We start from the raw sequence: 26,402 nt of genomic DNA, 5'->3' as shown, positions 1-26,402 counted from the left end.
TTCGTGGAACGACGATTAGATTGATATCGATGAACAAACTTGTTACGATCAACAACAACCTGTATCTTTATTTCTGGGCCATGAGATGATGATTGACAACTGCTATCTCCATTGTTCGGCCGTGAGATAGTATCGTGTATCGTTTGATGTCTTTGTGATGTTTTGTAATGCATAATGTTGGAATTCCCAAGCTCACGGAGGTGATTGGTTCGTGATTAACTCTCAGTGCTTGACCAAGTTCGATGTGCTAAGTGGCTATGAAGTTTGTCTTGTCGTCTCGTAGGGGCTGAACCTTAAAAGGACTCGTCATGGCTGCATGCCCACGTCCACGTCGCCGAGCTCATTTATATCAAATACAACCACTGATACCCTGCGTTCCTTGGTTGGATGTGGTAGTCCCATTCGCGAATCGGTCCAGTGGGTTTTGAAGTCAGCGGCGTCTGGTGAGGGAAGTATTTTCCATTTCGAGACGCTGGTGTTGGACTCCCTCTTTTGTGTTATGGAAGGTTGGTCGAGCCACCGGATAAGTAGCAAGCGTTCCTGCCGCTAAGTCAATCTGTGGCAGCTGATACATCTATACGTCCGGACAACAGCGCATGCGGAGATTTCCACCATCGCTGGTGTGCTATAATCTTGGTACAAGACAGACTGGAACACGTTCTGAAGAGGTATTTGCATTGGCTTGCGGTATTCTCCTACTACATGGCAACAACTATCCGTATCTATGTTTCTCCTCGGTCGACAGGACGCCACCCCCCTCTCTCCGGTAGGCACACGACAGCTCCAGGAACGGCGAGGTAGTGAACCCAGAACTGGGGGAAAAGCAAGTTGTACCGTTCCCTACATTGTGGATTCGATCGATCTTCCGACTTCCGTGTGTCCGTCCCGAAGAAGAAAAGAAAAGAACGTGGCTAGACAACGTCATGAGAAATCTCCGTGGTCACAAGCTGCATCCATGTCTGCGATACAGCTCTTGTTGCGGGCTTAGATTGCAGAGGCAGCAGTATCTGCCCGAGCGTCTTCACCACACGGGCTGTGCTTCGACCTAATGCATCGAGGATGGATACTTCCTGATTCCGAGAATCCTCCCCGGCATCCCCGCACATGCTTCCGCCTTCACAGTCGCGTGCGGCTAACTCTTGGTACGTGATATGCAGAAGATAGTGGAATTGCGCGTCCATTGGCCATCTGTAACACGAGGTTCGACTTGGTGTGGCTGATCTGCAAGTCCGTTGTGATCTGCGCTGCATGTGTAACTTCCGCGGAGCTGGTGGGGGGATGGGAGGGTCCTGGATGGACGCTTGACTTGCCTACGGAGGCGATGTGGCTTGCGGAGAGACCCTGAGCTAGAAGGCATGGAAGGAAGGAAGCAGTGTGTGTGTGGAGATAGTGAAGATAGCCAGGATCAGGGGAGCCATGCACGCTTAGAGTCGGTGAAGTTATGAGCTGTTTTGGACAGCGAGACGAGTATCGTGAGCTGGTTGGGATAGCGATGCAACTTTGCCTTTCCGAGCAAGCGGCTGGCGCACAGCGGTCATGTGTTGGACGATCATTGGGAAGTGCAGGCAGCCAAGGCAGGAGTGAGCTTGCAAAGTCCACGTGTGAAGATGCTAGAGTCAGTAAATCCCGCTGTCGTTCATTGCTTTTGAGGCTGAATCGAGCCGAAGCCACAGACGCAAGGTCATGGGCACAGCATAACTCACGTCGCATTCGTACCGATGTGGCGCAACGTGTGAAATGCCGGTCTCGAATACCTGGCCAAGAGGCTTCGTACGAACTTTAATCGCTAACCTGAGCCGTCGACACCGGATGGATAGTGCCCGCCCGTGAAGTGAAGCTACTGAGGACGTTTCGTGAATGCTAAGCCGCATCGAGGCAAGGCGTCTCATCCAAGATGAGGATCAGGTACAACTGCATTGACTCGACCCACCAAACACGTTTGAGGGAACAAAGGTCGAATGTTGGTTGAGGATGAGCGGAGCGGCGAAGAGAAGGCCCGTCGTATCCATCTCCGACAAGGTGTGGCAAAACGGCTGCGCCACGGAGATCACAAAAAGCTTGAGTGCTCAACAGATGGATTGTTTGGGTGACAGCGTGAGAGATGCGTTCACTCGACATGACATGGCGGCGCCCCATGCAAATGGTGCAGCGCTCAGACAACATTACGCAAAACACGTTAGCCAAAAGGGCTTAGCGCGATGGGTGGGTCATGCACGGGTGAAAATCGCGTGTCGTCGATTTGCAGGCCATTCCACACAGACAACAAAGCCTGTTAGCCTCATTGCGCACGAGCTTGGTCTAGCATGGCACATTATTAAGAGAATCATTTAGCACAGGGCGAGAAGCCAAGGGAAGCTGAGAAAAAAACTTTGAGACCTGCTTGCTGAGAAAGGGATCACCATCGGTCCTATACTCGGTCCCATTCCCCCGCCATCCGATTCGCACCGCTGCAACAGGCCTTGATGACGACGTAGGTGCTAATCGCGAGTGTGGTTCTTCAGCTGATGGCGAAGTTCCTACCTGTTACCTTCTTATATGCCTTTTTTCGCCGATTGAGACGCGGATTACTACTATAGTCTATGCTTGCGGCTCGCCAACACCCTGTGGATACCTACTAGATGAATCAGGCCAGCATGACCACTCCACGACGGAAAGCATGTGTCGAATGCCGCCAGCAAAAGGTACTTCCCCACCTCAATGGGACGCGACAATGTCCGACGATGCTATCAATCGTTTACTGATACTCTTCTTTGCAGATTCGATGTGATGTCGAGCAGCACAAGGTACCGCATGACCCATGCGGGCGCTGCAAGAAGATGGGACTGGAATGTCGCATCCTCCCTACATCAACCAGGAATTTGCGCCAGACCAAAGCAGAGATGCGACGAGAGCTGGAGGAGTTGCGATGGAACATGAGACAAGGGCAGAATCCTGGCGATGCAAACTACCCTCACTCGACGGCCTCACCAACCGTCGATATGCAGAATTACACCCCACTTGAACACGCTTCAGCCACATATTCGGATCCTTCTGGAAGGACTGATGCATCAGATTCAATGTCCCCAGCTTTCGACTCGAGGCCTCCGACACGAAAAGGTTCCGATCACCACGGCACGGTACCACGCGTGATAGACGGCTACTTACTCGATTCGAAACGGATCGACGATTGCTTCACCATGTCAGTCAGCCCAAAACATCTCTCTCGGTGTATACTAACAGCATCGTAGTTATTTCACACAATACCATCCGCTGTTCCCTATCTTGGACCCATCAATAGGGCCCAATAATTACTATGATCAATCGCCCTTCCTGTTCTGGACTATCGTGGTCACGGGATCGCGGCGGTACTCTGAACATGAAGTCCTTGAAAGGACAAGTCAGCCCATCACTCAACTAGCATTTTCCTCAATGGCGTTACGTACCTCGCAAGTTCCAATCATCCAAGGCCTTTTAATTCTTTGCACCTGGCGACTACCTACCAACTCAATGTACAAAGATACAACACACCTCATGTGCGGTTCAGCAGTACATCTAGCAACGCAAATTGGCCTTCACATAGCAGGCGTAGGCCAGGATTTTGCTAGGACACCACTCGAGAAGGATCAATCGCTCAAGGTGCAACGTGCCAGACTTTGGCTATGTTGCGTCATCGTCTCCATAAGGTAAGGACCATAGACACAGTCTCGAAACTTGCGCTAACCATGTTTAGAACGAGTTGTGTTGAAGGCATACCACCTCTTGCTGAATCATTCTTCGATGGGGATGAGCAAGACCGGGAAGACATGGTTCCGTACCTACCTTCTGACCTGCAATTCTTGCACAAAGTCTACATCATCCTCATGCGTGCCATAGTCGCTATGGGAAAAACTAACTTACAGTCTATTCACTGCGACGTCCGTGTGCTACGGTCGTTGATCGGTATATTCGACTCGCAGCTCCTCAGCCTGGCTCCGTCTTCCCCAAGTGAACTCGGTAAGTTTGATCAAACTCGTACAAAATTCGATCTGACGAAATAGATGCTCTGCAACTCAGCTGTGCACGTATACATGTGATGGCGTTCCATTTCTTCGCTCATCCCACGAATCCCGGGCCCGACGCAGAGGGTCTTTCAAGGTTTTACTCTCTATGCATCTCAGTCATTCAATCCGCGGCAACTATGCAAACGACACAAAAGATCCACTTACCTTCTGTCTCGCAATCGTTCATTGATCGTACCATCACCCTGGCTGGTTTCACCATTTTGAGGCTTGTTCGAAGTCCGCTCGCTCAACACCTGGATTTGCTTGCGGGCGAACGAGCATTCTCCCAAGCGTATGATTTCCTCCAGAATGTGTCTTTGCAACCGGGAGATATCCACTTCCGGACTGCACATATTATGAAAGATTTATGGGGTAGCGACAAAGTGTTCCGTAAGAAGGACGGTCGTGTGGAATCGTTATATCTAAGGTTGAGAACAAGGTTGAGCATGAGCATCAGCTACGACATGTTCTGGTACTGGCGAGAGGAATTCGGCAATATGCAAAATCCCTACAACGGCGACGAAGCGACACTTGAAAACGCTCAGCAGAGTGCACCTCGTAAGCATTTTACTACCAACTTTGGTCAGCACATAGCTAACAAACAGGTCAAGAATACTCGTCACAGCAACAACAGCAACACCAGCAGCAGCACCACCAACAACAGCAGCAACAACAGCAGCAATTGGATCCATCGATGAGACAGCAACTTCCGGTAACCAAATTCGACCCCAGCTTGGTCAATCCCCAGATGCAACCGGATCCGTCCGTGATGAGCAGCTTCGATGCTTGGGAGGGTCCAGATTACGGTGTACCACCAATGCTCGATCAATTCCCTGATTACGACTGGGCAGCCGGCTTTGAGTTCTCGAACGCCGAGATGCCCAACGTACCGGTTGGACCTATAAATCCAATGATGACAGCACCAGGTCCTGGAGGTGCACCAAATATGGGGTATACCTACGGTTAGACGTTGAGTGGTTGGTGTCCGTGTGAGAGAGAATGGCTTGGACGCGATGGAAGAGTGACGACTACGGTTTCTCGCCTGGTGCGGGAAATGAAGTGTTCAGATACCGTATACCTACTCAGATACGCAATGCCATGGGAAGATCTTGCGACCAACCAAAGAAGCCAGATTCTGTCTACTATGCGCCACCAAAGACGGATCTCTGAACACTAGGTCGCGGTGGCGAGGACCGGTCGACCACGTGCGGATACGGCGGGAAGTGATCGCGATGTCGGAAAATTGTTCGATCAGATCGATGCGGGCTGCACCTAGGATCAGGCGTGACGCCTAAGAGTTGCTGGGATGGTGTTCAACTGAGCCGGCAGGAACCGAAAGATCTCCGAATCCGATTTGCGACCATTTCGCAGGTGTATATAATAACAGAGGGTCTTCTCTTTCTGGTAGAGACGAGCATACGATGGATCTTACGGCAAAAGAATCTGCTCAGCATTGTCTGCGGTGTTGTCAGCAACCCAACCCTGGTGCCCACTAGCGCTGGCGTGCGCTAGATGGTCAATCCTGAAGGCGTGTGGAGGAAGGAAGAGAACACGCATTACAACACCAGGAAATCATCGTGCCGGCTGCCAGCTCACTTTAAATCCCAGTCTACCCCCTCATCACCCCCATGCGCTCGCCTACCCAGGACTTCGGCATCGGCCAGCATTCCGAACGGGGCATCACATCCTTCTTCTTCTTCTCATACGACATTGCCTTTCCGCCTACGACAAGCCGACCATGATATCGGCGAACCCGAGCCTTGCAGTCGTCTGGCCAGTGAGATGGGACGAGTGAGGCGCTCCTACCGGTCAAACTGCCGGCGAACATCGGCACATGACACTACGTCAGCAAGAGGAACAGGGCATTGCGGGGTGTCACCACAACAGCTTTTCCCTGGTGTTTACGCATATCTTGGGCGTTATGACGTGAGTGGGTAATCTTCACAATTCTGATTTGTGAACGAGCTGGTAAACGTTCAACCAAACCTTTTCGCCATCGCGCAAAAGATCCTTTCTCACAAACCAGATCCTTCGGAGGACTTGGCCGAGAAGATGGGGATAGGCGGTCATAGATGTGCAGCGTAGTTTTTCTTTCCATGAGGGTGTGGTTACCATTATTTTTCGTTTCGTACTTTTTTAGGTTTAGCTATCTAGATTCTATATAAGGCGTTAGGAGTTTGCTCCGGTTGGTAATTACACTATTACTTTTGAAAATCTCCGGTCTCTTTTCGGGTTGACAGGCTCCTAGTCGCGACGGACGAATAACTATCACTACCGGATCTGGCATACCATTCCGCCACAGTATATACGCAAGACGCCGATACTCAGCGGGCAAAAGTGAGGCCACCGAGTGTCTGTTCCTGAGCACACTGTACTTTACGAGGACGTTGTGCTTCTTAAACGGATCGGATCTGGCGCGGCTTGAAAGCGAGGAAAAGCAAAACGCAACATTCATTGAGAAAAGCTTGATCGTTACCATTCATTGATATCCTTGAGAGCGAAAAAGAGAAGGGAAACATGGGATCCAGCAAAGCACCCGAAAGAAGGATGACAGCAGTTGAGAAGCTGAGAAGCATGTTGGCGGATCCGGACAAATTTCTTTCTTGTCCCGGGGTGTACGATGGCTTCACAGCGAGGATAGCCCTTCAAGAAGGTGTGGACTGTCTATACATGGTATGTCTTACAGGTCATTGTCAGTATCCCGCGTTACCATAACTAACACGCCTACCCAGACTGGTGCAGGAACAACAATGTCCCGTCTAGGCGCCGCCGACATGGGCATAGCAACCTTCACCGACATGCTCCAAAACGCCACAATGCTTGCTTCCATCTCCCCGAGCACACCTCTAATTGCCGACGCCGATACAGGCTACGGCGGTCCCGTAATGGTCGGTCGCACAGTAACATCCTATATCCGCGCAGGCGTTGCGGGTCTGCATCTAGAAGACCAAATAGTGAGCAAGCGCTGCGGTCACCTAAACGGCAAGCAACTCGTCGACACGGAAGAATTCGAATCTAGGATCCGCGCTGCGAGGTTAGCGAGAGAGGAATCCGGTGGTGACATTGTGATTATCGCAAGGACAGATGCCTTGCAGGGTTTTGGTTATGATGAAGCTTTGCATCGTCTTCGTGCTGCTGTTGCTCAAGGCGCCGATGTGGCCTTCTTGGAAGGTGTTACGACGGCTGAAGACGCGAAGAAGATATGCGCTGATTTGGCGCCCACACCTTGTCTTTTTAACAGTGTGCCTGGCGGTGTGTCTCCAGACTTTACAGTTGATGAGTGCAAGCAGCTCGGGTACAAACTTGCCATCTTCCCTTTGTTGGCATGCGAGGTTGTATATCCGGCGGTTAGGAAAGCGATCCAACAGATGAAGGCAGGACATGTTGAAAGTGTAGAGGAGGATGGAAAGAGACATGGACCTAGGGAACTGTTCAAACTGTGTGGGCTGGACGAGTTAATCGAGTTTGACGTCAAGGCTGGTGGATTAGGCTACAAGAATGGTGCGTGATGGGGATGTGCAGAGACAAGAAAAAGAAGTCAGGCTTGATGGACTTGGTGTGAGATGGGAGATGTGAGAAATATGCTATATACCACTGATAGTTTTGCAATTTAAGGTAGTTTCGAAGAAGGTTTATCACTGTTAACCTTGAGACTGCTTTTCCAAAGACGGCTATTCTCTGAAAATCCTTCTCTCCATCCTCTGCCACATGTTCTTCAAACCTTCAATATCCTCCCGGACTTTCTGCAACTCCTGCCAATGCTTTCCCTCGATCTCTCCCCTCCTAAGTTCGGCCTCTAGCCTAGCAATCTCGCTGATGATGACGACAGCCGTGTTGTAGTTTGTAGCATCATCATAAGTAGCCGCTACAAGCCGGTCAAGAGCTTTTCTAGCGGTCTCTAGCTTGTTTGTATAGGGCATGGTGTGACGCTCTGTTTGAGAGCATATGCGAGTGGCGGAGATTCTCAGAGTCGGGGTCGGGGTGGCAGGCCGAGCGGGAGGGGTAGGAATGATGATAGTTGTGGGTGGTTTATTGATTGAGTTTGTTGTTCGGGAGTGTGCGTGGTAGTGTTGCGATATGGGCAGATCTGGATCGTGATCGCCAGGCTTTGGGCCGCAGAAGTAGAGGGTGCGGATTTGTGTGGACAGGACCGATAGGCTTGGACGACCGATGGCTCGCACGTTGGTGATAGAGCAGCGGGTTGACGGAAACATGTTGAAATTTGCTTGAAGTTGTCTTCGAGATTTTGAGCGTCTTCGCAATCGGTTGGTTTGGTCGTGGGTGCTGTCGCAAGTTCAAAGTAACGACTAAGTTGCTATGAAGGTAACTTATAAAAGAGAGAACGAAAAAAAGATAATGTGCTCTTATTATACGTGAAGCAGAAATGTACCTCTCTGCTCACATTGGGATTCACCGCACTGACCGTGGCCGTTTCACGGAAGTGATTCAAGTCAGTGATACAAGAGCAGGAGAACGGTAATCACAAACCAGTTCCTCGCCACGGTACCGATTCCCATTTGCTGCCAGTCCTATGAGCACATACTTGCGAGGTTACATCCTTGGTTAGGCGGTTGTTGGTAAACTGGTGAGTCGATTATCTTGCGCTCGCTACCACACAAAACTCCTCATGCCTTCGCCAGACAAATCTACCTTACGGAATAATGCCAGTCATACTTCTCGGCATAGTGGTCATCACTCGAACGACGACTCATGCGGGTTAAGGGCAGAATACTTTCGGAATTTCTCAAGATGGGTGACCGTGGTTACACATCCGCCAACGCCTCAAATGAACCTCAACTTGGGTACCCTTAACTCCACTACACCGACCTATGACGCCGACGCCAAATGCAAAATCGCTCAGATGTCATTTAGCCCACTCTCGCATCGTCAGCTTCAGCTGCAGGCGGCGCTGTCTCTTTGGTAAGATAGTCGGCATCCTCAGCCTCTTCGTATTCTGCAATCAGACCTTGTACAACTTCCTTGGCTTCATCGAACTCGCCGAGACCATCTTTGAAGGGCACTTCACGTTTGTAGCTCTCAAGGAAAGCGTTACGTTTTCTGAGCGTGGAGTATTGCGCTACTATTCGCTTGAAGAGTGTGGCGATACCTGTGTGATTCGCAAGCATAAGTCCAGAAACTCGGTGTGAGGAGGTCACGTAGGGAGACTTCTTAGTCAAGGCGACTTGAATAGAGGCGGGGCCCCACGGTATAAAGGTAGCGAGACGTCGTTCGCGAATGCGCATAAGTGATTTGTGCACCTACGTAGTCAATGAGCTGAATTCAAGTAAGCAACTGGAGGAGACGTACATCTGAAGGGTCGGCCTCTCCCTGGATAATGTTCAAAATGGACATGTAGCAGCTCTTCTTGGTGGGGTTTGTAGAGACCATGCGGTTCTTGGGCTGCAAGAGTCGTCTCATAACGTCCAAGACGGTTGTTTTGCGAACAGTCTTGGCCTGCTCTACGTTCTCGCCGGAGAAGGGGGTGTAAGAAGTCATGAGGAAATGACAGCGCGGTGTGGGAATGAGCGATGCAACGATACCCACAAGGTCGTTGTGCATGTATCCAGGATAACGGAGGGTCGTGGTACTAGCGGACATGACGGTGGACACCAACTGGTTGGTCTGCTCGAACGAGGGGTTCATAACATGCAGTCGGTCTGCGGCAATCCTTGTCAAGGCTCCATTATCGAGGACAACCTGAAAATTCAGTAAGTAGGTATGGGATTGTTACTGGGGTTTACTCACCACGGAGTCTGCGTTTTGTGTCAAGCGTCTCATACTCAGCAAGCTGTTGTATGGTTGGACGACGATGTCGCCGTCCTGTGTGTTGGGAAAGACACTGTATGTCTGGATAAGCTTCTTTGGGAATCTGTCGTTCAATCGTTCGAGCATGTATGAGCCGAGACCGGATCCAGTACCACCAGCGATGGAGTGCAACATCATGAAACCCTCGAGTGAGTCTGAGCCGTCAGCCTCACGGTCAATCATATCCAAAATGTCCTCGTGCACCTGCTCGCCCATGCTGTAGCCCATGCCCCAGTTGTTTCCGGCGCCGGTGCCATCCTTGTGTATGTAGAAGTTTTCGGGGTTGTAGATGTTCTTGTAAGCGCTCGACTGGATGGAATTGAGGACCCTGGGCTCGAGATCCAGAAGAATGGCGCGTGGAATGTAGCGGGTATCGTCTGACTGGTAGAAGAAGACGTCTTTGCGGTCACCGCCCTCTGTCGCAAAGTCCTCGAGGTTGCCATCGCGATTGATACCGTGTTCTTGACAGAGCTGCTGCCAGAACTGCTGCCCGACGCTGTTGCCGCATTGGCCAGCCTGCAGTGTTATTATTTCTCTGACATGGATTAGCTACAACACGTGAGCGCATTCTGGTATATACGCAGGCGTACCTAGGCATTGTGGTGTTGATCAGCGACGTGGTGGGCTGCGAACGCGCTTTGGGCGGGGTGCACGCGTCGGGTCGCCAAATGTTTGGGCCCTGCCGTCATAGCTTTCCCCAACACCATCGACCCTTCGCTCCACCATGGGGGGTTGTAGACAATCGCCACTCTCTAGACACGACTTATACTCGGATATGCTGATATTTCATCGGATTACATAATCTACTGCTCCTCCTCTTCTCTTATCTTGACGAGTGACTTACGCTGAAACCCAAAGTAACACTGGAACAAGACCGTGTATATCAGACAGAAGAAGTTGATCCGCAGCACGTCCAGCCATGTCATCATCGTCACCCCGTCTCTCGTTCCCTCGTGCCACGACTTCCGAACCTCCAGAAATAGCTTCGGGTCGTCCGTCACGACGCCATCAAGGCCGTGCCGTATGTCCCATCGCATCCGGCTCTCCTCGTTCACCGTCCATGCGTACACGGGCCGACAGTCGCTCTGAGCTTTCCGTATAAACAGCCGACCCCATGGCGTCATGAGAATGGCCTGTGCCATGTTGAAAGAGACGTTCGGTACAGTAAAGAAATACGACGCAATCAGCGTTGAGAAGCCAATGTGCGAGATTGGGAAGCCAGGCAGGTACCGTGAGCATAGCGGAAGGTACTTGGCTGCCCAGCACCCTAGCACGATACGCTTCTGCCATGGCCTAGATGGTGACGGAGGGACGCTCCGAATTGTGTCACCAATCAAGCGCATCACATCGTCCGCGTTGTTGTCAAGCTGTACGCTATCAGTATGAGGCTGTACAAACAGACTAGTAATGCATACCTTGATATCGAGCAACACCCAGATATCTTCGAGTCCAGGTTGTGCAAGATACTCGAGCAGATCCAAAAGACGAGGCATCTTCTCGTGGGGTTCTTTTAATGTCCTCAGCTTACTTATGAACTCATAGTTGCAGTCTATAACCTTCTCGTCTCTGCCAAAACACCGCTTCAGGTCCTTGTCCTAAGGCAGAGTCAGTCTGCGATCGACGCACCGTCGTCGGATAGACTCACATGAGATAGTACGACTACACCATCTTTCGTCAGGTGTACGTCTGTCTCCAGACCCTCTGCGCCTACTTCAACTGCTCCCTTGAACGCCCCCATAGTGTTCTCAGGGAACTTGGCCTTGTACCCTCGGTGGGCAATAGCCTGTGGTAACCGCCTGCCAGATACATTTTTACGTCCAAATGCAAACGTAGCTATACAGTTGGTCAACACACACACACACACACACAGTCGCAGTCCGGGACTACAGTAGGTTTCCTAACCTGCGGGGAACTTGGCTTTCGGACCGAGCAGTGGCTGCTCAACAATCTTGTCGAGCTGCTTGGTGAGCCCTTCAAACACTGGCGGTACTCCTACAACCATGTTTTCGAGGATTGGTGTTTGTACGTCGAACGCGCTGTCGACGCTGCCAACGTCCGTCTTGATCTCAGACATGACGAAATGCTTTCTGGCCCGGCAGTTCCGAAAGCGGACAAGAGCGGAGTTTTCGGGAATAAGAACAATAGCGTAGATGGGAAATGTACAATGAAAGGTATGAACAAACGCATGCGCAAGTTCAGCGTCAAGGCAAAGGTTACAAATATCCACACCTGCAAGCACAACCAATCTCCCATCTCCACATTATACACCTGCAAGGCAAATTTGCGGCGCGGAATCTCAAAGACCCTTCCCTTACGGGTGCCGCCGAACGCGCACTCGTGCGCCGCAACATCTCAAAAGCGCCGTGCAGGACCCTCGCCCAACCCACACTCTCAAGGACACCGAATCTGTTCCAAAATCAGCCACCCATGTTACCGCAACGGGCATGGTAGGCTGGAAAGCGCAGACCGATGGAGAAGACCTGCGTCCCGCATTGGCTAGCAAGGCCAGCTAAGCTTCGTTCCAAGATGGTCTCCATGAGTCCCGGATGTATCAGCTCCCGGCGCCACTAAGACAGTTGGAGTTGCAGCATGCATCCCTTCTCACGCATTCAACGTGTCAGCTAAGGCAACGTATAACATGAATCTTTGTGGGTTATAAAATAGGGATTATCCCTTTACGCGCTTTCGTGCAACTTGACCGCTTCGAAAAAGGGTAGTGCCAACATGGACAGTGCTAGTGTAATGGAAGAAGTGGTGAAATTCCATCAAATCCGGTGCCGTGGGTGGATCTACCGCTAGATGCGCGTGGCGCGTCGATCAGGTCCTTGCTTTGAAGCTTGCGCACGTGCTGGCTGTCAGGAGGATGGTGACTTCCCGTCTACATGCATGCGAGTTCGTCAAGGCTGGTCATACCGTTGACCGCTTTATGCTTATCGTGTCACGTTTGTTGAGATGGTAATCTCCCAACTGTAAGATGCTTGCAGGCAGCCTGTAAGGCCAGCCATACGAAATGGCGCGTGGCGCTTTCGGGTAAGATTGAGCCGTAGATGAGTAGAATACATGTGGTGGGGTACTTGGTTCCCATTGGAGATTGCTAATGATGAGGTTAGTGGTCGTTTACCCTTGAAAAAGTGTATGAGTGAGATCAGTGACAGATAATACGAAGGTCTAGGTACTGCGGTCTCGAGGACTTTCAAAGTCTTGCTATGATATCTCAAGCCATGTGTGGTCTCGACGAATCTTAATGCACTATAGAGACTGACAAGCGTCTAGTCTCGACTCAGTATTGTCACTTTCATCTCGAGGGGTGTACATCGAACCATATCTCCCTACGCCTAATCTTGGGCTACTCCCGTAGACACCAAATGCGCGAAAGCATTACCCTCAGCATACATCTCTCCGTGCACTACCCGCTCCTCCTATGAGGCAACCTCGAACTTTGGCGTGTATTTTGCTGCCGCCTTTGCAAACTCCTCTTTCTTGCTCGCCCAGTCTGCAATAGCCCTATGCTGTGGTGCCGAAGATTGCAGTTGTGACTTCAGTTGCTCAGCGTCCTCCTTCTTACCAAGCAGCGTGTTAAGGACGATGAGGTTGGCGAGTGTGTCGGCAGAAGTGCCGTCGATGGAAAGCGCTTGTTGTAGAGCGGCTTCGGCTTCCGGGAGGCGGCCGAGGTGGAGTTCTGATACGGCCTGTGCGACGAGGGAGTGTGGGGAGGTGGATTGAGAGCTCGTGGCTAGCTCTTCGAAGACGTAGAATGCAGATTGGTACTTCTCGCCGCCCTGAATGCGATATTAATGGTAAGCCTAATAGTAACGGTCGTACAGGAGAACATACTTCTCGCATGCCAACCCAGCTCTCTGCGATGTTGACAAGCAGGCTGTCTTGTGCCCATTTCCGTGCACGCTGAGCCTCTTTTGCAGCGAGATCTGTGCGGTTTTGTTGGAGGTGGATTTGTACGATGAGTGCAACGCTACCTAGACGTTAGCCACTGACTCTCTCATAACATGAGGCACGTAGAGGAATCTGCATGACGTACGCGTCCAAACTGCCTTGGTGCTTGCTCAACACATTGAGCGCGGCCTCAGTCTCGCCCGCCCTTTCTAATATCATGCCCACGCAAAGCTGCACCGTCAAGTTGTCCTGCCCATGTTGCTCTGCCAGCTTCTTCGCCTGGCTTAATACGTCCTTGGACTGCTCATAGTCGGCTAGTAGCTTCACTGCGATCAGATCTGGTGTCTTCTCGGATGCGAGTTCGTTGGACACGGCTTGTGCTTGGCCGAGCGCGATTTGACTGCGGAGCTGGAGGACGCGAACGGGAAGCGCATTTGACGAGGAGAAATTTGAAGTATCGAAGTCGAGAACCTGCTGGTAGGCGCCAGCGTGGAAGGCCGAGTGGATGTTTATGAGCTCTGGATAGACATTAGTGGGGCTCTGAGCTGGTGTGGCTGGTGGTCCAACGAACCTCCCTCGGGCGAGTAGGGGTCCATGATTGTAGTGCTTGTGGGGTGGCTTTGTATGGTGAGCGACTGGAATGTTTCGTGTCAATGGCTTCTAGATTGAAGATGCAATGGTGGTGATGAAGCCAGATTGAGTTTGGCTTCCTTGCTCGGACCCTAAGCGACGCTCATTGGCTGCTGCTCCGCATCCGCATCTGGCTGCCACGATGCTATGCCAGCCAATGTATTCGTCCGACTAGTCTTCTACACTCTACGAATAGTAAAAGTCATGAATCTCGTACCAGCAGGCACCAGACTAGTCTTCATCCTCTTTGATAGATCTTCCTCGCCAAGTACAGCTTGAACCTCCCAATCTGTTCCAGTCTCATCTCCAACCTGCTTCCACATCTTCGCCCACGACTCAGGATTGTGCCAAAAAGCAGTCATCTCCTTCATGACATGTGCGAAACTGCCAGCTTCAGGCTTGCCGCCCTGTCGTCCAACAATAAGGCTTCCAGATACTGGCTTCAACAACTGAACAGCACGCTTGGCTGCCTTCACCTGTTGGTCCCAGTCGAACAGGTGAAAGAAGGACGCGGCGTTGATCACGTCCATCTTCCCATCCATCTGCTTCAGCGCCGAGTCGGTGTCGAAGATGTCGGCTTCCACAAATTGCGTCTGCAGGGTTGACTTGTCCAAGAACATATCATAACCAATCCCCCAGAAGTTCTTCTTGAGATCGGATGCATACATATGCTCTGAGGGGGCGCCATCATGAACCAACTTGCGGATATCCTGGCCCATACAACACCCCAGATCGAGGAATTTCTCCCCGCTCTTGATCCGACTGAGAACTTCCTGGTAGGCGGGGTTCACCCCAATGGAGAAATTCAAGAAGCCCCAGTTTCCCAGGCAAGGATACGGGAACTATTACATTGTCAACACAGTTGTGCTCTTGTTGCCCAACGGGTACCCAAACTCACAACCGTAAATGCGTCATCTCTCACACGTTTAATATGAGTGACTACGTCCCCCGGTGGTATCTTGCTATACTTCTCAAAAATGTTTCTTGTCGCAGGACTTGGCCCCTCAAGCTCTTTGGTGTACCATGGTAGTAACTCGGGATTCTTTTCATATTCTTTGGTCTCGAGAATCTGCTGCACAGAACTGCGCTCTTCCTGAGCCGAATCTTGTACTGGGGCGGCTTCGGTCATGGTTGCGCTGCTTGTATGTTCTTAGAATAACTTCAGTGGTATTGGCACTTCCCAATAACTCTCGCAAACTCATCGTAGGCCATCTCTTTATGTTTCTTCACACATGCAGTCAGTATCCGGTTTCGTGATAGTGCCAGGCATACGGCCGCCCTCGTCATCAGGCAGCCATCCCCCAGGAACCCTCTACATCAAATCGGCTTTACAACTACTCCGGCTGTCCGTGACAACTACACAGAAAAGATATGTCAGATGTCAGTCGTAAAGCGTGGACCAGTCTGGCAGTCGTGGAGATAATGCTACCCAATATAGATGCCCTGCGGCTGGACCTTCCCGGGATGACCTTGGTGGGGGATGGCGGGGCAGGTACCGCGCGCGACCAGTGACGTGCATAGACCTAGAAAATTGTGCCCAACGCAAACACAAGGAAAAACTCCGCAAACCTGAAGGTCCCCATATATATCCGGCGACAGCTCTGTCAATCTTCTGTTTACTTCCGTAAACGATCACGTCCTCTACTCTACCCTTCTTTTTCAACCCACAGATTTTTCAAGATGCCTGCTATCGAACACCCTACCATCAAGGGTAAGTCAAGTCGCGTTCTACCAGATTCACGAATCAATTGGACACCCCACCCTATCCAGGCTCAATGACTAACTATTCTGCTATAGATGGCTGGTTCCGCGAGATCTCCGGCATGTGGCCCGGTCAGGCCATGACTCTCCAGGTCAAGGAGGTTCTTCACCACGAGAAGAGCCAGTACCAGGACGTTCTCATCTTTGAGTCCACCAACTACGGCACCGTCCTTGTCCTCGACAACGTCATCCAATGTACCGAGCGCGACGAGTTCTCGTATGTCACACCTAGTTGGAAGGCACGAACAATGGTTGACGATAGAGCAGCTACCAGGAGATGATCACCCACCTTGCCATGAACTCCCACCCCAACCCTGAGAAGGTCTTGGTAATTGGCGGCGGTGACGGTGGTGTCCTCCGTGAGGTTGTCAAGCACGACTGTGTCAAGGAGGCCACCCTCTGCGACATTGACGAGGCTGTCATCCGTCTCTCCAAGCAGTACCTCCCCGGCATGTCGGTCGGCTTCGAGCACCCCAAGACCACCACCATCGTTGGTGACGGCTTCAAGTTCCTCGAGGACAAGAAGGGCGAATTCGACGTCATCATCACTGACTCCAGCGACCCAGAGGGTCCCGCTGAGGCTCTCTTCCAGAAGTCATACTTCGAGCTGCTTAACGGCGCACTCCGCGAAGGCGGTGTCATTACCACCCAAGGTTGTAAGCCCTCTCCTTGTCCACTCGTTACAAGTTCACTTTTCGAAGACCTCCACGCGCCGGGAAGGTGCTGTTCTGGTCAATGGCTAACATTCCCATGTAGCCGAGAACCAATGGCTTCACATGCCCCTCATTGTCAACCTCAAGAAGGCTTGCAAGGAGGTCTTCCCCAACGTCGAGTACGGTTACACCACTATCCCTACCTACCCCTCTGGTCAAATCGGCTTCATGGTCTGCAGCAAGGACGCCAACCGCGACCTCAAGAAGCCCCTCCGCAGCTGGTCCACCGAGGAGGAGGAGCAACTTTGCAGGTACTACAGCAAGGAGATCCACGAGGCAGCTTTCGTTCTGCCTACTTTCGCTCGCAAGGCTCTCCAATAAGTGTCTCGCTTGTCGAATTTCTTTTCGTTACGACTTCACTAGATACCACGATATGTGATGAATACCAAAAGACTGTAAAGTCATGTACATTCACCCAACAATACTTCAAAACTTCGTCTCAGTTACGTGCCACGATTTTTTCGCCAACTTCTACGCGTTTAAACTTCTATTAAATAGCCAGGTTCACCCACGCCCAGTCACATCCTCCCGATTTTATTTTCCTCGCCCTCTGCGTCATCCCGTACTCGCCATTGCCACTATGTCTACTACTCTGGATGGAACATCTCAAGTCATACATGTTGTTCACTCATGCTGGATACCCAACTAAGATAGCCACGAGACAGTCGTAAGCGCCTGTTTACTTCTTGCGCTTCGGACCGCCGCCCCAAGTTACCAGTGCTCAGCAACACTCCGGCAGTTGAAGGTCTCGGGAGCTCTCGGGTGGCTCCCAAGGAGATTGACATGCGCGAGTTTCAGCACCAGCTTGAGCCTGAAGGCAAACATACGCTGACCCGCCTGTGAGTGGACAGAAACGGCGCGGGGGCGGTCATTGCAACCATACTGGTAGCGAGTATGAGCCCACTTCACTCTGTGTTCCACGCGACATTTGCCGTAAACGCTTGCCATATCTCGACTCCATGTAACAGCCATGCGTGGCGTATGAGGTCTGTGGACCATCGGTACTAACGGCAGCGATTTCATGCAGTACACACTCGCCTAGTAAGTGTGTCGCAAAGGTCTACAATTAGCGAGGAGCAAGCTGTCTCGCCTAAACTTCTCCTGTACCAGATGGGAGTTCGAAGCAAAGAGGTATGATTATAGAGGGACTAGTACAAATTTGGGTTGTTTCGTCCATCTCTGCTAGTCCAGCCGGCAGGTGGCATAACTTTGCGGCGATGCGATTCATAGTGAATCTCGAATACAGTTTGCTCCTAATCATGATACCCGCTGTGGCTTTTCTAAACGAAGTGTGGATCAAACGCGGAGAGTGTCGGTATGAGCCGATGACTGAGACTTTCCCATGAGGGAGCGCTTGTCAGCCATGAACGCTCAGGGTCATCGAAGGATTCTGACAGTCGAGCGAAGTGACCATGCGGTGGAGCGTGCCTTAGAAGACAGGCTGAAAGGAACTTCTGGGCCGCCTAGGCCGTTGGAATCTGTGTCAAGATCGCGGAATAGAATGAAGCTTCGTTCTATGTTTGGTAGATGCTCCGGCATGGACCCACGAGTTTGTGACACGCGAGGTGTCACAAAATTTACGGCGGGCTAGCCGCTACAGATGGGCGGTACCCTTCGTTTGAGGCTGGCGCATTGGATCGTGATGTGGCAATGCTCCAGAATAGCGGTGGCAGAGATGTCTTGCAGATGCGGATTGAATATAGTAGGTCTCGCATCGTGCCTAACACCTGCCTCAAGCTGCACCACTGTCTTTCCCCCAATTGCGCCTTCGCTCTTTCGGCAACACGACGTTCAGTCGTGTACACTTTGTACATTTCTCTCTTATTTAACCAGGTCGAGCCGGGCTCTTCCTTCATTATAATCTTTACCTTCACTTCCGGTTACACGGTTCGCTGGTCGTCACATCACCTCGGTCACCGTTAGCAGCTATCACAAACACAACCTTACGACTCGCGCCCATGCAGTAGCACGATCCATCGCTTCCTTTGTGTCCCCCTTTCGTTTTTGCCTGGAGCATTTATTATTTTCGACAGAACCGTCTGGATACGTTCATCTTTCGCTGTACATATTCCTGCCGCCTCAGCCGAACAAAAACGCCGGTTAATATCCTATCCGCCAAGGTCTACAACTAAACACCCCGAAAGACTAAGCGCAATTAACGGGCGCTCGATCAGTAACGCATAATCAAGCTACGATGTTGTCGGCGACACTCAAGAATGGGGAGCCGTTTAGTCCGGCCAAGGTTCACCCGCTCCTGTCCCCACAGGCGGCCAGTTCAAGTTTCTCCGACCGCGACCTTAACCCCGTCGATGCCGATGCCTCATTTAATAATCCCACCCGCCCAGAGTCTCCACAGCCTCCGCAGACCAGCGTCCACTGCCCCCAGGACGCGCCGTATAATGCATCGGTAGTAACCACAGAAATTGGCGGTACGCCCGCTGTAACACAACACCCAGCCAGTCTGACATCGGACGAATCCTCCCGCAAAGAAGACCCCACCGCTATCAGCAAGTCCTCCTCCATCGAGAACCTCTCCGTCCTCCCGCGCATCCCGTCTTTTGGTGAGAACCGCGTTCGGAAGCACCGCAAGAACGCGCAATCAATCGACTCCGCGATACCCCGCCAGACTCTTCTTAAGGCGTTACAGTCTCGGCCTCCGCCTTCGTCGGCGACACAACAGTCCATGGATTCCGTCATGGAAGGCTCAGAGAACGGAGGGAAGAATGCGCGATCAAAGAGCATCACTCATTCGCAACTTGCAAAAGCGCTTTCCGAACTTGAATTGCACTCTGCGGACCTTTCTGCAAGCAAGATGGCTGCGCTCGCATCGCCATGCTTTTTCCATAAGAAGTTTGACAAGGCTGTGAACCTGGGAAAGGTCATGGAAGAGATGTCCGAGGATGACACAATATCGCATTCAAGACTCGTGCAGACTGCGAACAGTGTCCGTGAGGTATCGAAGCAACTGCAACGTCGACCCATCAAGATGACGGTACGCAATGTCATGATTGTTACCAAGGCTCGTGACAACAACCTTGTATACCTTACGCGCGAGTTGGCGGAATGGCTCATGACTACCTCGCGCTACGGCTCAGACATTGGAGTGAACGTCTACGTAGACCACAAGCTGCGCAAGTCGAAGCGCTTCGATGCTGCCTCTTTGCTAGCCAAAGACAAACGCTACGAGAATATGCTTCGTTGGTGGACACCAGACCTGTGCTGGGAAACCCCAGAGATCTTCGATCTTGTTCTTACTCTTGGTGGAGACGGCACCGTACTTTTCACCTCGTGGCTCTTCCAGCGCATCGTACCGCCGATTCTGTCTTTCTCGCTCGGCAGCCTTGGTTTCCTTACAAACTTCGAATTCGCGCAGTACAGGCCAGCGCTCGACAAGATCATGTGCGAGACTGGTATGCGTGTGAATCTGCGCATGCGCTTCACCTGCACAGTATACCGCTACCAGAAGAACGTTGCCCAAGGATCACCTCAGCACATCGAAGCTGAACAATTCGAGGTACTCAACGAGCTTGTCATTGACCGCGGCCCATCACCCTACGTCTCGAACCTCGAGCTCTACGGCGATAACAACCTGCTTACCGTTGTGCAAGCAGACGGTGTTATCTTCTCGACGCCTACCGGTTCAACAGCATACTCGCTCTCTGCAGGTGGCTCTCTCGTGCATCCGGATATTCCCGCTATCCTCCTGACACCCATCTGCCCGCATACTCTCTCCTTCCGCCCCATGCTGCTTAACGACAGCATGCTCCTCCGTATCGCAGTACCTCTCAAGTCACGGGCTACCGCCTACTGCGCCTTCGACGGCAAGGGCCGTGTCGAACTCCGTCAAGGCGACCACGTCACCATCGCCGCTTCGCAGTACCCATTTCCTACCGTACTCTCGCAGCCAACCGAATGGTTCGATAGCATCAGCCGCACACTACGATGGAACTCGCGCGGTGCGACACAGAAGGCCTGGGATGGCGACGATGACGAAGAGACTGAGGAAGAGAAGGAGCCCGATTTTGACATCGACTTTGACAACGACGACGTCGATCGCGATTCCGGATACAGCGCTGAAGGTAGCACTGTCGATGGCAGGGGAAGCCCAATAAGAAAGGGTGTAGTGCTACCCTTCTTGTAGGCTCTACCCTTACTGGAAAGAGTCGGATATGTGCATAATGGTGTGAAGGAAGTTATCTTTTCTCTTCCACTGGTTATCCACTCACGCATCGTAGTGCTGCTTGGGCGAGTCCCGGTGGTTTCTTTTTATCTTGTATATGATGTTCGTTGAATTGCACACGACACATAAGCATCTTTCCAGCATTATTTCACGTCATTCGCTTGCTTGGGTTATCTTTTAGAAGAAGTGTTCGTGGGCATGTAACTTGCTCAAGCTATGATATCCTTAGAAAGCATGTAGATGGTTTTGGTGGTAGTGCCAATATATATTGGAGCCTGATGGCCAAATGGCGATGTTGATTTGGCGCGTTTGCCTACCTCCCTTGACTACGATATGCTCTTGATCTTCTGATACATGTCGTGCCACTCTCTGAAACATCGTCATTTCCCTGGTCCGATCTGAGCGTTATCCTCGCCAACTCGATCTATAATACGACACCCTAGCTCGCGTATACAGATGATGATGTACATATGCATACTGGTCCGTTACGGCTAGGGTCGAGGCAATAAAGTCCCTTCCTCTGAACCCTAATATATTGAGCTGAGAACCGGACGTCGTCCTGATAAGCTCACTGCCTGATCAACACATGATCGAGCTTCGTATCCAACTCACATTAGAACCGTCATCCCTCTGCTCCAGTCTAAACAGCGTCCGAGTATTGTCACGATGTGACATGTTTGCCCCATCATGCGCGCACGCGACGCAAGCGCCTTTGGACTACTGTCGCGACAACCACGAGCGACCTTCGCCACAACATCAGTCTCCAGATAAGTTCCCAGGGACGACTGAGCCAATCTGCAGCGTTGGAGACGGAGGTGCCGGTATAGATGGCTCAGTCAGTTCCTATACCACTACTAACACCGACGCCGACACCTACCACGCCATAGATCCAATTTAAATACCTACTGCAGAATCAAACTACCCAGGCGCCGAGGGTGAAAAGAACTGCCAAGTCATGTATCTGGAGCAATAAGTTTCCAGTAATAGTTCAGTAAGGGTGTGATAAAGAAAAAAGAGGGAATCAGAAGGAAAACAGGAAGGCAAAAGAGCCTCTTCATATCTGAGACTGTGGCTACGAGGCTATCAAGCCGAGAAGAGATGACCCAGGAAAACGCAACGAATAGCAGGAAACGGATGTGACGTGTTTCAGCTGTCGAGGATAGAGACATCGTGATATGGGAATCATAGTTGAATCAGCATGTCATGTAGCTGTATGTTACAAATTTACAAAGAATGAACTCTTGAGCTGATGGGCGCGCTCCAGCGCCTCAACCTTCAAGCTCAAGTCAACGGTGGAGAAATTATACTGATTACACTTCCCAGTAACCACCAATCCTCCCATCAGCCCTTCCTGAACTCCCCACCTCATAATTAGTCCTCGATAGCAAAGTCATCCCCCCGATTCCCCTCCATATTCGTCCCCTCCCTTTCTCCTGGTGCAAAAATATCCGGATTGCGATTCTTCAAGGCTGCAATTTGACTCTCCTTGAAGATTTTAAATTGCTGTGGGTCCTCTTTCTCGAGATTCCTCAGTTCCTCAGCGTTCTCCACAACGCTATTGAAAGCCTGTTCCCAGCCTTTACCCTCAATCATTTGCCTCATCTCGTCACCACTGTGGTTCTGGAAGTACGCGCGCATGGCGAGAAGGTGTTCGGGAAGGCCTTGGTCATCTGCCGTACCTGAGATGAAGGAGACGTGATTCTCGGAGACGTCGGGAGTCGTGGGACGTGACGGGTTGAGAAGACCGGTGCGTACGCGGTGGCCAAATCGGTGAAGACGTCCTTCCTCAAGCGACATATGGCGAGATGCGAGAGAGACATCGGAATTGTGGCGTGAGCGTAGGGTAGAGGGCTCGTCTTCGTCTGATTCAGCAGCTGTGAAGTCTGTCGACACACTGTTCTCGAGTGTCGGTACAGCGGAAGTGGGCGGTGAGCTGCTGAGTTTGGAGCTTGTAGTAGAAGCGGCATCAGATGGCTGAAGACGCGTTTCTGGGTATTCGTCTTCGAAGCGTTGGATCATGCCTTGAAGTGTTTGGTCCAGGAAAAGCAAACGACCTATCAACATGTTAGCCACATCGGTACGACGGAAAGATCATGAAACTTACGGTAGCTCAGGTCATTGCCACCCTTCGCCTCTCTGATAAGTGCAGGCTGAATCCTATTTCGCGTATTCCGTGCTGTCTCGAGGAGATCCTTGGACATGGCTCTGGCCTTGCTTGGCTCCTCAAGCACTGGTACCCTGCTTCTACTCCTCGGAGTAGAGGTACCACTGACTGGGACTGACACTCGGCGAAGATCGGTCTCCTTATGAGAGAGACAGTAGCTGAGCGCTTTAGCAATGCCTGTGCCCCCAACGATGTAGTCATTGTCCGCAGTATCTGACGCGTTATCGGTTTCCTTGTAGTCACTGTCCTCCGGACCAACAAGACGCATGAGAATATCGGGAACCTCGACTTCTTTCGGAGCTGCTCGGAGCTCTGGCACTTCGTTGATGGATTCAATATTGCGTAAGCAGTAAGCTACGACTTGCTTCGCAAGTGCTTTGATCACTTCGCCTTGTTCAGGAGCTGGAATGTCCACGTCGATGCATATAAGCGACTTGGATAACTTAGCCGCCAGAGTCAGCGATGCATATAGTGCGGCAGCCTCTTCTTGTGTCTCCTCGTCTGTTGAAGTTGCAACACGAGTGATCTCCGGGTTTTCAAGGATGTTGATATGTGCGATATGAGGACAATCCGGCAGAATTTCCGCGATAGCGATAGCATCTTCGGGCTTCATGTCGACATTCACCAGATGTATCCGTTTCAGCTCCTTAAACTGAGGCATGTATTTTCTCAGAAGACACAACGAAGTCTGGCCCAAGAAAAGACCCCTGTTATGCGACAGGTCCAAAAACCTGAAGGATGGTAGGGAAATTAGAGTTGGTATGAGTGTCTTGAGCGCTTCTGGGGTGAGACCAGTGTCTTGCAAGCACAGTGCCCACAGCGGACTGTTTTGGCAGTGCTTGATGCTGTCACAGATCTTGTCCATCAATGATCGTAGGTCGTTTCCACCAAGATCAATTCCTTGACAGACACCAGAGCGCAAGTAATGCAGAACATGTTCCAAGCCTTCGGCGTCGATATCGTTCGTCGCGAGACTTAGACGTTGAATGCCGCTGATGACGCAGCCGTCGATGATTTTGCGGATGCTCGAGGAGGTCAAGTTGCATTCGGCCATGGCTAGTTCTTGGAGCTCTGAACCGCCCAACCGTTCGGAAATAGCCTTGGAAAAGATTTCAGCCACATCTCCCGATCTGCTGTCCTTGGTGGGAGACGGTGCTTGTGTGCTGTTAGTTGGCGGAGAAGCCACCTGTGGTCGAGACCTGGGAAATGGTATCATGGACACGTCGATGGCCATGATGGACTTGCACATGTACAGAAACAGTGCGATGTGTTTCCAGCCTTCAGCTGTGATCTTTGGGTTGTTCTTGAGAACCAGCTTCTTGACCGCGCATGAGCCTTGCTGGCACAGTCCGTCCTGGGTATCGTCATTGGACGGATCGCGCCGTTTTGGAGGCTCTGGGACTTTGGCGGCCAGGAGACCTGCGAGTATGACCCGTATCTTCTCGTCATTCAAGTCTGCGTCCTCCAAAAACAGCTTCTTAACCGGCACAATAGCGAGCCAGTCGGAAAGAGTCAAGACATCTGCCAATTGCAATCTAGACCCTGTCAGATCCAGACAAGTGACAACGCCCGGTTGAACGACGGAGCACGCCCGTGGTGCCGCAAGCTGGTCACTGATGCGCTTGAGAATGGGAGACTCGCGAAGCTGGCAACATCTCCGGTAGATGCGCAGTGGGTCGATCGTCGGACGGTCCTGAGCGCGGGGAGTCGGTGCCCCGGAAGCAGCAGGTATTCCTTCAGCACTGGCGCTGTCGTCATCTCTGGTGAGTTCCATGGGGATTGTGCCATTCTCTTCAGCCTTTTTGCGTTTCTTCTCTTTCCGCTCTTTGCGCTCGGCCTCAGATCGCTTCTTCTTCTCTTTCTTCCTACTTGGTTCCTGCTTGTCCTCGTCCAAGACAGTGCCCTCGGGATTTGGCTCAGAATCGTTGCCGACGACTTCTTGGGCAATGGCGACGACACCATCCTTGTCTTTCTCTTCGGCCACAGCATCTGGGTTCCTCAGTGCCTCGCCCTCGCCACGCTCCTTCAACTTCTTGTCCTTGCGCTTCACCTTCTTGTCGTCTGTTTCGACGTCATCTTTGTACTTTGGCCCTCCAGCAATCTCAACATCGACACAGAATGCAACCTTGCGCAGTTTGTTCTGATCCAGCTCAGGAACGAGACATCGCTCGCGGTTGGGGTCGACATTCATGACCTTTCGCGGGCACATTCCTCCATTTGGGTAGACCTTGCCGGCGGTGCCAACCTGTGTACCTGATGACAGGCGTCGCAGCACGTTCCCAACGAAGGAGCTCTTGGGCTGTTGTGGGATGTAGGGCTCAGGGGCGCCATTGCTGCCTCCCGATGCCGCCTGGATGCCGTTCAGAGCACCGTTGGCCGAGGGAGAAGCATGAGTGGCGCTATTGGCAGCGGCAGGCGATCCCTGGGCCTGAGTGTGTGTGGTTTGCGCGGGCGAGTTTTGCGACGAGAACTTTGAGCTGATGCTATTCATCCACGAGTTGCGGCGCGAGTTGTTCTTTGAGTCGGGTGGCGTGGTTCCACTGGCGTTCTTGTCGGCACTGCCTCGGCTGAGCAGCGCTGGACGTTTTGGTGGTATCTTCTGGGGCGGAGTCGCGCTGGATGCAGCAGCTGGGGGCGGGCGCGGCGGTGATGCGGGTCTCGCAGTCGCCGGTGTCGGCTCAGGAATTTGCTGCTCGTCGTGGCGGGGCCTGGCGGGTATGCCACCATGCGACGATGTCTTTGGAGGCGCATCTCTGGTGAGGCCTGGCGACGAGGGCGCCTGCTGGCGATGGTGATGGTCTGCTCAGGCGCAACATGTTAGTACGGCCTCTCGAGCTCAGGGTTGCGCCGCGAAGCCGAGACGTCTCCACCCAGGGTAAGCGGGCCTCACTTACCTCTAGTTGAGTGGTGCAGCCACGATACATCGACTCCGTGAATGTCCTCCATGGCTGACGCAGTGTCGACGGGTGTCTGAATGGCTGTCATTGCGTATATAGGGGCCTCGCCATGCGTCAGGGTTGTTGCAGCAAATGGCCTCCGTGAGGCGATCACGGAAGTCAGCGGGGTCTCTGGGCGTCCACACGAATCCGCCGATTGGAAATGCTGCAAAGCCTCAAGATATGGCCGTTGCCCACGTTCTAGATGCGACCTGAACGACTCGTTGCGCTCACGTCAAATTGCTGCGCGATTTCTGAGAGTTGCTCTGTGCGATATTCGGCCGATGCGATGTTATGGGCGAA

At 52.0% G+C, this 26,402-nt stretch overlaps 8 protein-coding genes across 8 annotated transcripts; 4 read left to right on the top strand and 4 right to left on the bottom strand.

Annotated features, from left to right (window-relative positions):
* Positions 1-2,633: 2,633 nt before the first annotated feature.
* J4E82_003167 (uncharacterized protein) lies at positions 2,634-4,986 on the top strand (the record flags this gene model as incomplete). Its single annotated transcript, XM_051729456.1, has 6 exons — positions 2,634-2,681; positions 2,757-3,178; positions 3,228-3,662; positions 3,710-3,972; positions 4,017-4,577; positions 4,631-4,986. The coding sequence occupies 6 exons, from the start codon at positions 2,634-2,636 to the stop codon at positions 4,984-4,986; spliced, it is 2,085 nt and encodes a 694-aa protein (XP_051590840.1).
* A 1,550-nt stretch (positions 4,987-6,536) lies between these two features.
* On the top strand, positions 6,537-7,528 carry J4E82_003166 (uncharacterized protein; the record flags this gene model as incomplete). Its single annotated transcript, XM_051729455.1, has 2 exons — positions 6,537-6,692; positions 6,752-7,528. The coding sequence occupies 2 exons, from the start codon at positions 6,537-6,539 to the stop codon at positions 7,526-7,528; spliced, it is 933 nt and encodes a 310-aa protein (XP_051590839.1).
* Positions 7,529-7,690: 162 nt separating this feature from the next.
* On the bottom strand, positions 7,691-8,233 carry J4E82_003165 (uncharacterized protein; the record flags this gene model as incomplete). The annotated part of the gene is made up of 1 exon (XM_051729454.1): positions 7,691-8,233. The coding sequence occupies one exon, from the start codon at positions 8,231-8,233 to the stop codon at positions 7,691-7,693; it is 543 nt and encodes a 180-aa protein (XP_051590838.1).
* Positions 8,234-8,887: 654 nt separating this feature from the next.
* Positions 8,888-11,898, bottom strand: J4E82_003164 (uncharacterized protein; the record flags this gene model as incomplete). The annotated part of the gene is made up of 7 exons (XM_051729453.1): positions 8,888-9,277; positions 9,327-9,716; positions 9,765-10,359; positions 10,632-11,191; positions 11,240-11,419; positions 11,470-11,657; positions 11,727-11,898. The coding sequence occupies 7 exons, from the start codon at positions 11,896-11,898 to the stop codon at positions 8,888-8,890; spliced, it is 2,475 nt and encodes an 824-aa protein (XP_051590837.1).
* Positions 11,899-13,243: 1,345 nt separating this feature from the next.
* On the bottom strand, positions 13,244-15,474 carry J4E82_003163 (uncharacterized protein; the record flags this gene model as incomplete). The annotated part of the gene is made up of 5 exons (XM_051729452.1): positions 13,244-13,603; positions 13,659-13,794; positions 13,861-14,233; positions 14,563-15,187; positions 15,244-15,474. The coding sequence occupies 5 exons, from the start codon at positions 15,472-15,474 to the stop codon at positions 13,244-13,246; spliced, it is 1,725 nt and encodes a 574-aa protein (XP_051590836.1).
* A 551-nt stretch (positions 15,475-16,025) lies between these two features.
* On the top strand, positions 16,026-17,140 carry SPE3 (putrescine aminopropyltransferase; the record flags this gene model as incomplete). The annotated part of the gene is made up of 4 exons (XM_051729451.1): positions 16,026-16,056; positions 16,143-16,323; positions 16,374-16,762; positions 16,863-17,140. The coding sequence occupies 4 exons, from the start codon at positions 16,026-16,028 to the stop codon at positions 17,138-17,140; spliced, it is 879 nt and encodes a 292-aa protein (XP_051590835.1).
* Positions 17,141-19,013: 1,873 nt separating this feature from the next.
* J4E82_003161 (uncharacterized protein) lies at positions 19,014-20,960 on the top strand (the record flags this gene model as incomplete). The annotated part of the gene is made up of 1 exon (XM_051729450.1): positions 19,014-20,960. The coding sequence occupies one exon, from the start codon at positions 19,014-19,016 to the stop codon at positions 20,958-20,960; it is 1,947 nt and encodes a 648-aa protein (XP_051590834.1).
* Positions 20,961-22,370: 1,410 nt separating this feature from the next.
* Positions 22,371-26,109, bottom strand: J4E82_003160 (uncharacterized protein; the record flags this gene model as incomplete). Its single annotated transcript, XM_051729449.1, has 3 exons — positions 22,371-23,053; positions 23,104-25,962; positions 26,058-26,109. The coding sequence occupies 3 exons, from the start codon at positions 26,107-26,109 to the stop codon at positions 22,371-22,373; spliced, it is 3,594 nt and encodes a 1,197-aa protein (XP_051590833.1).
* Positions 26,110-26,402: the final 293 nt, after the last annotated feature.

The sequence above is a fragment of the Alternaria postmessia genome, assembly GCF_024291825.1.
Source record: "Alternaria postmessia strain BMP 2775 chromosome Unknown scaffold_13, whole genome shotgun sequence".
NCBI classification, from domain to species: domain Eukaryota; kingdom Fungi; phylum Ascomycota; class Dothideomycetes; order Pleosporales; family Pleosporaceae; genus Alternaria; species Alternaria postmessia.
This window is presented reverse-complemented; position numbering and strand designations above follow the sequence as displayed.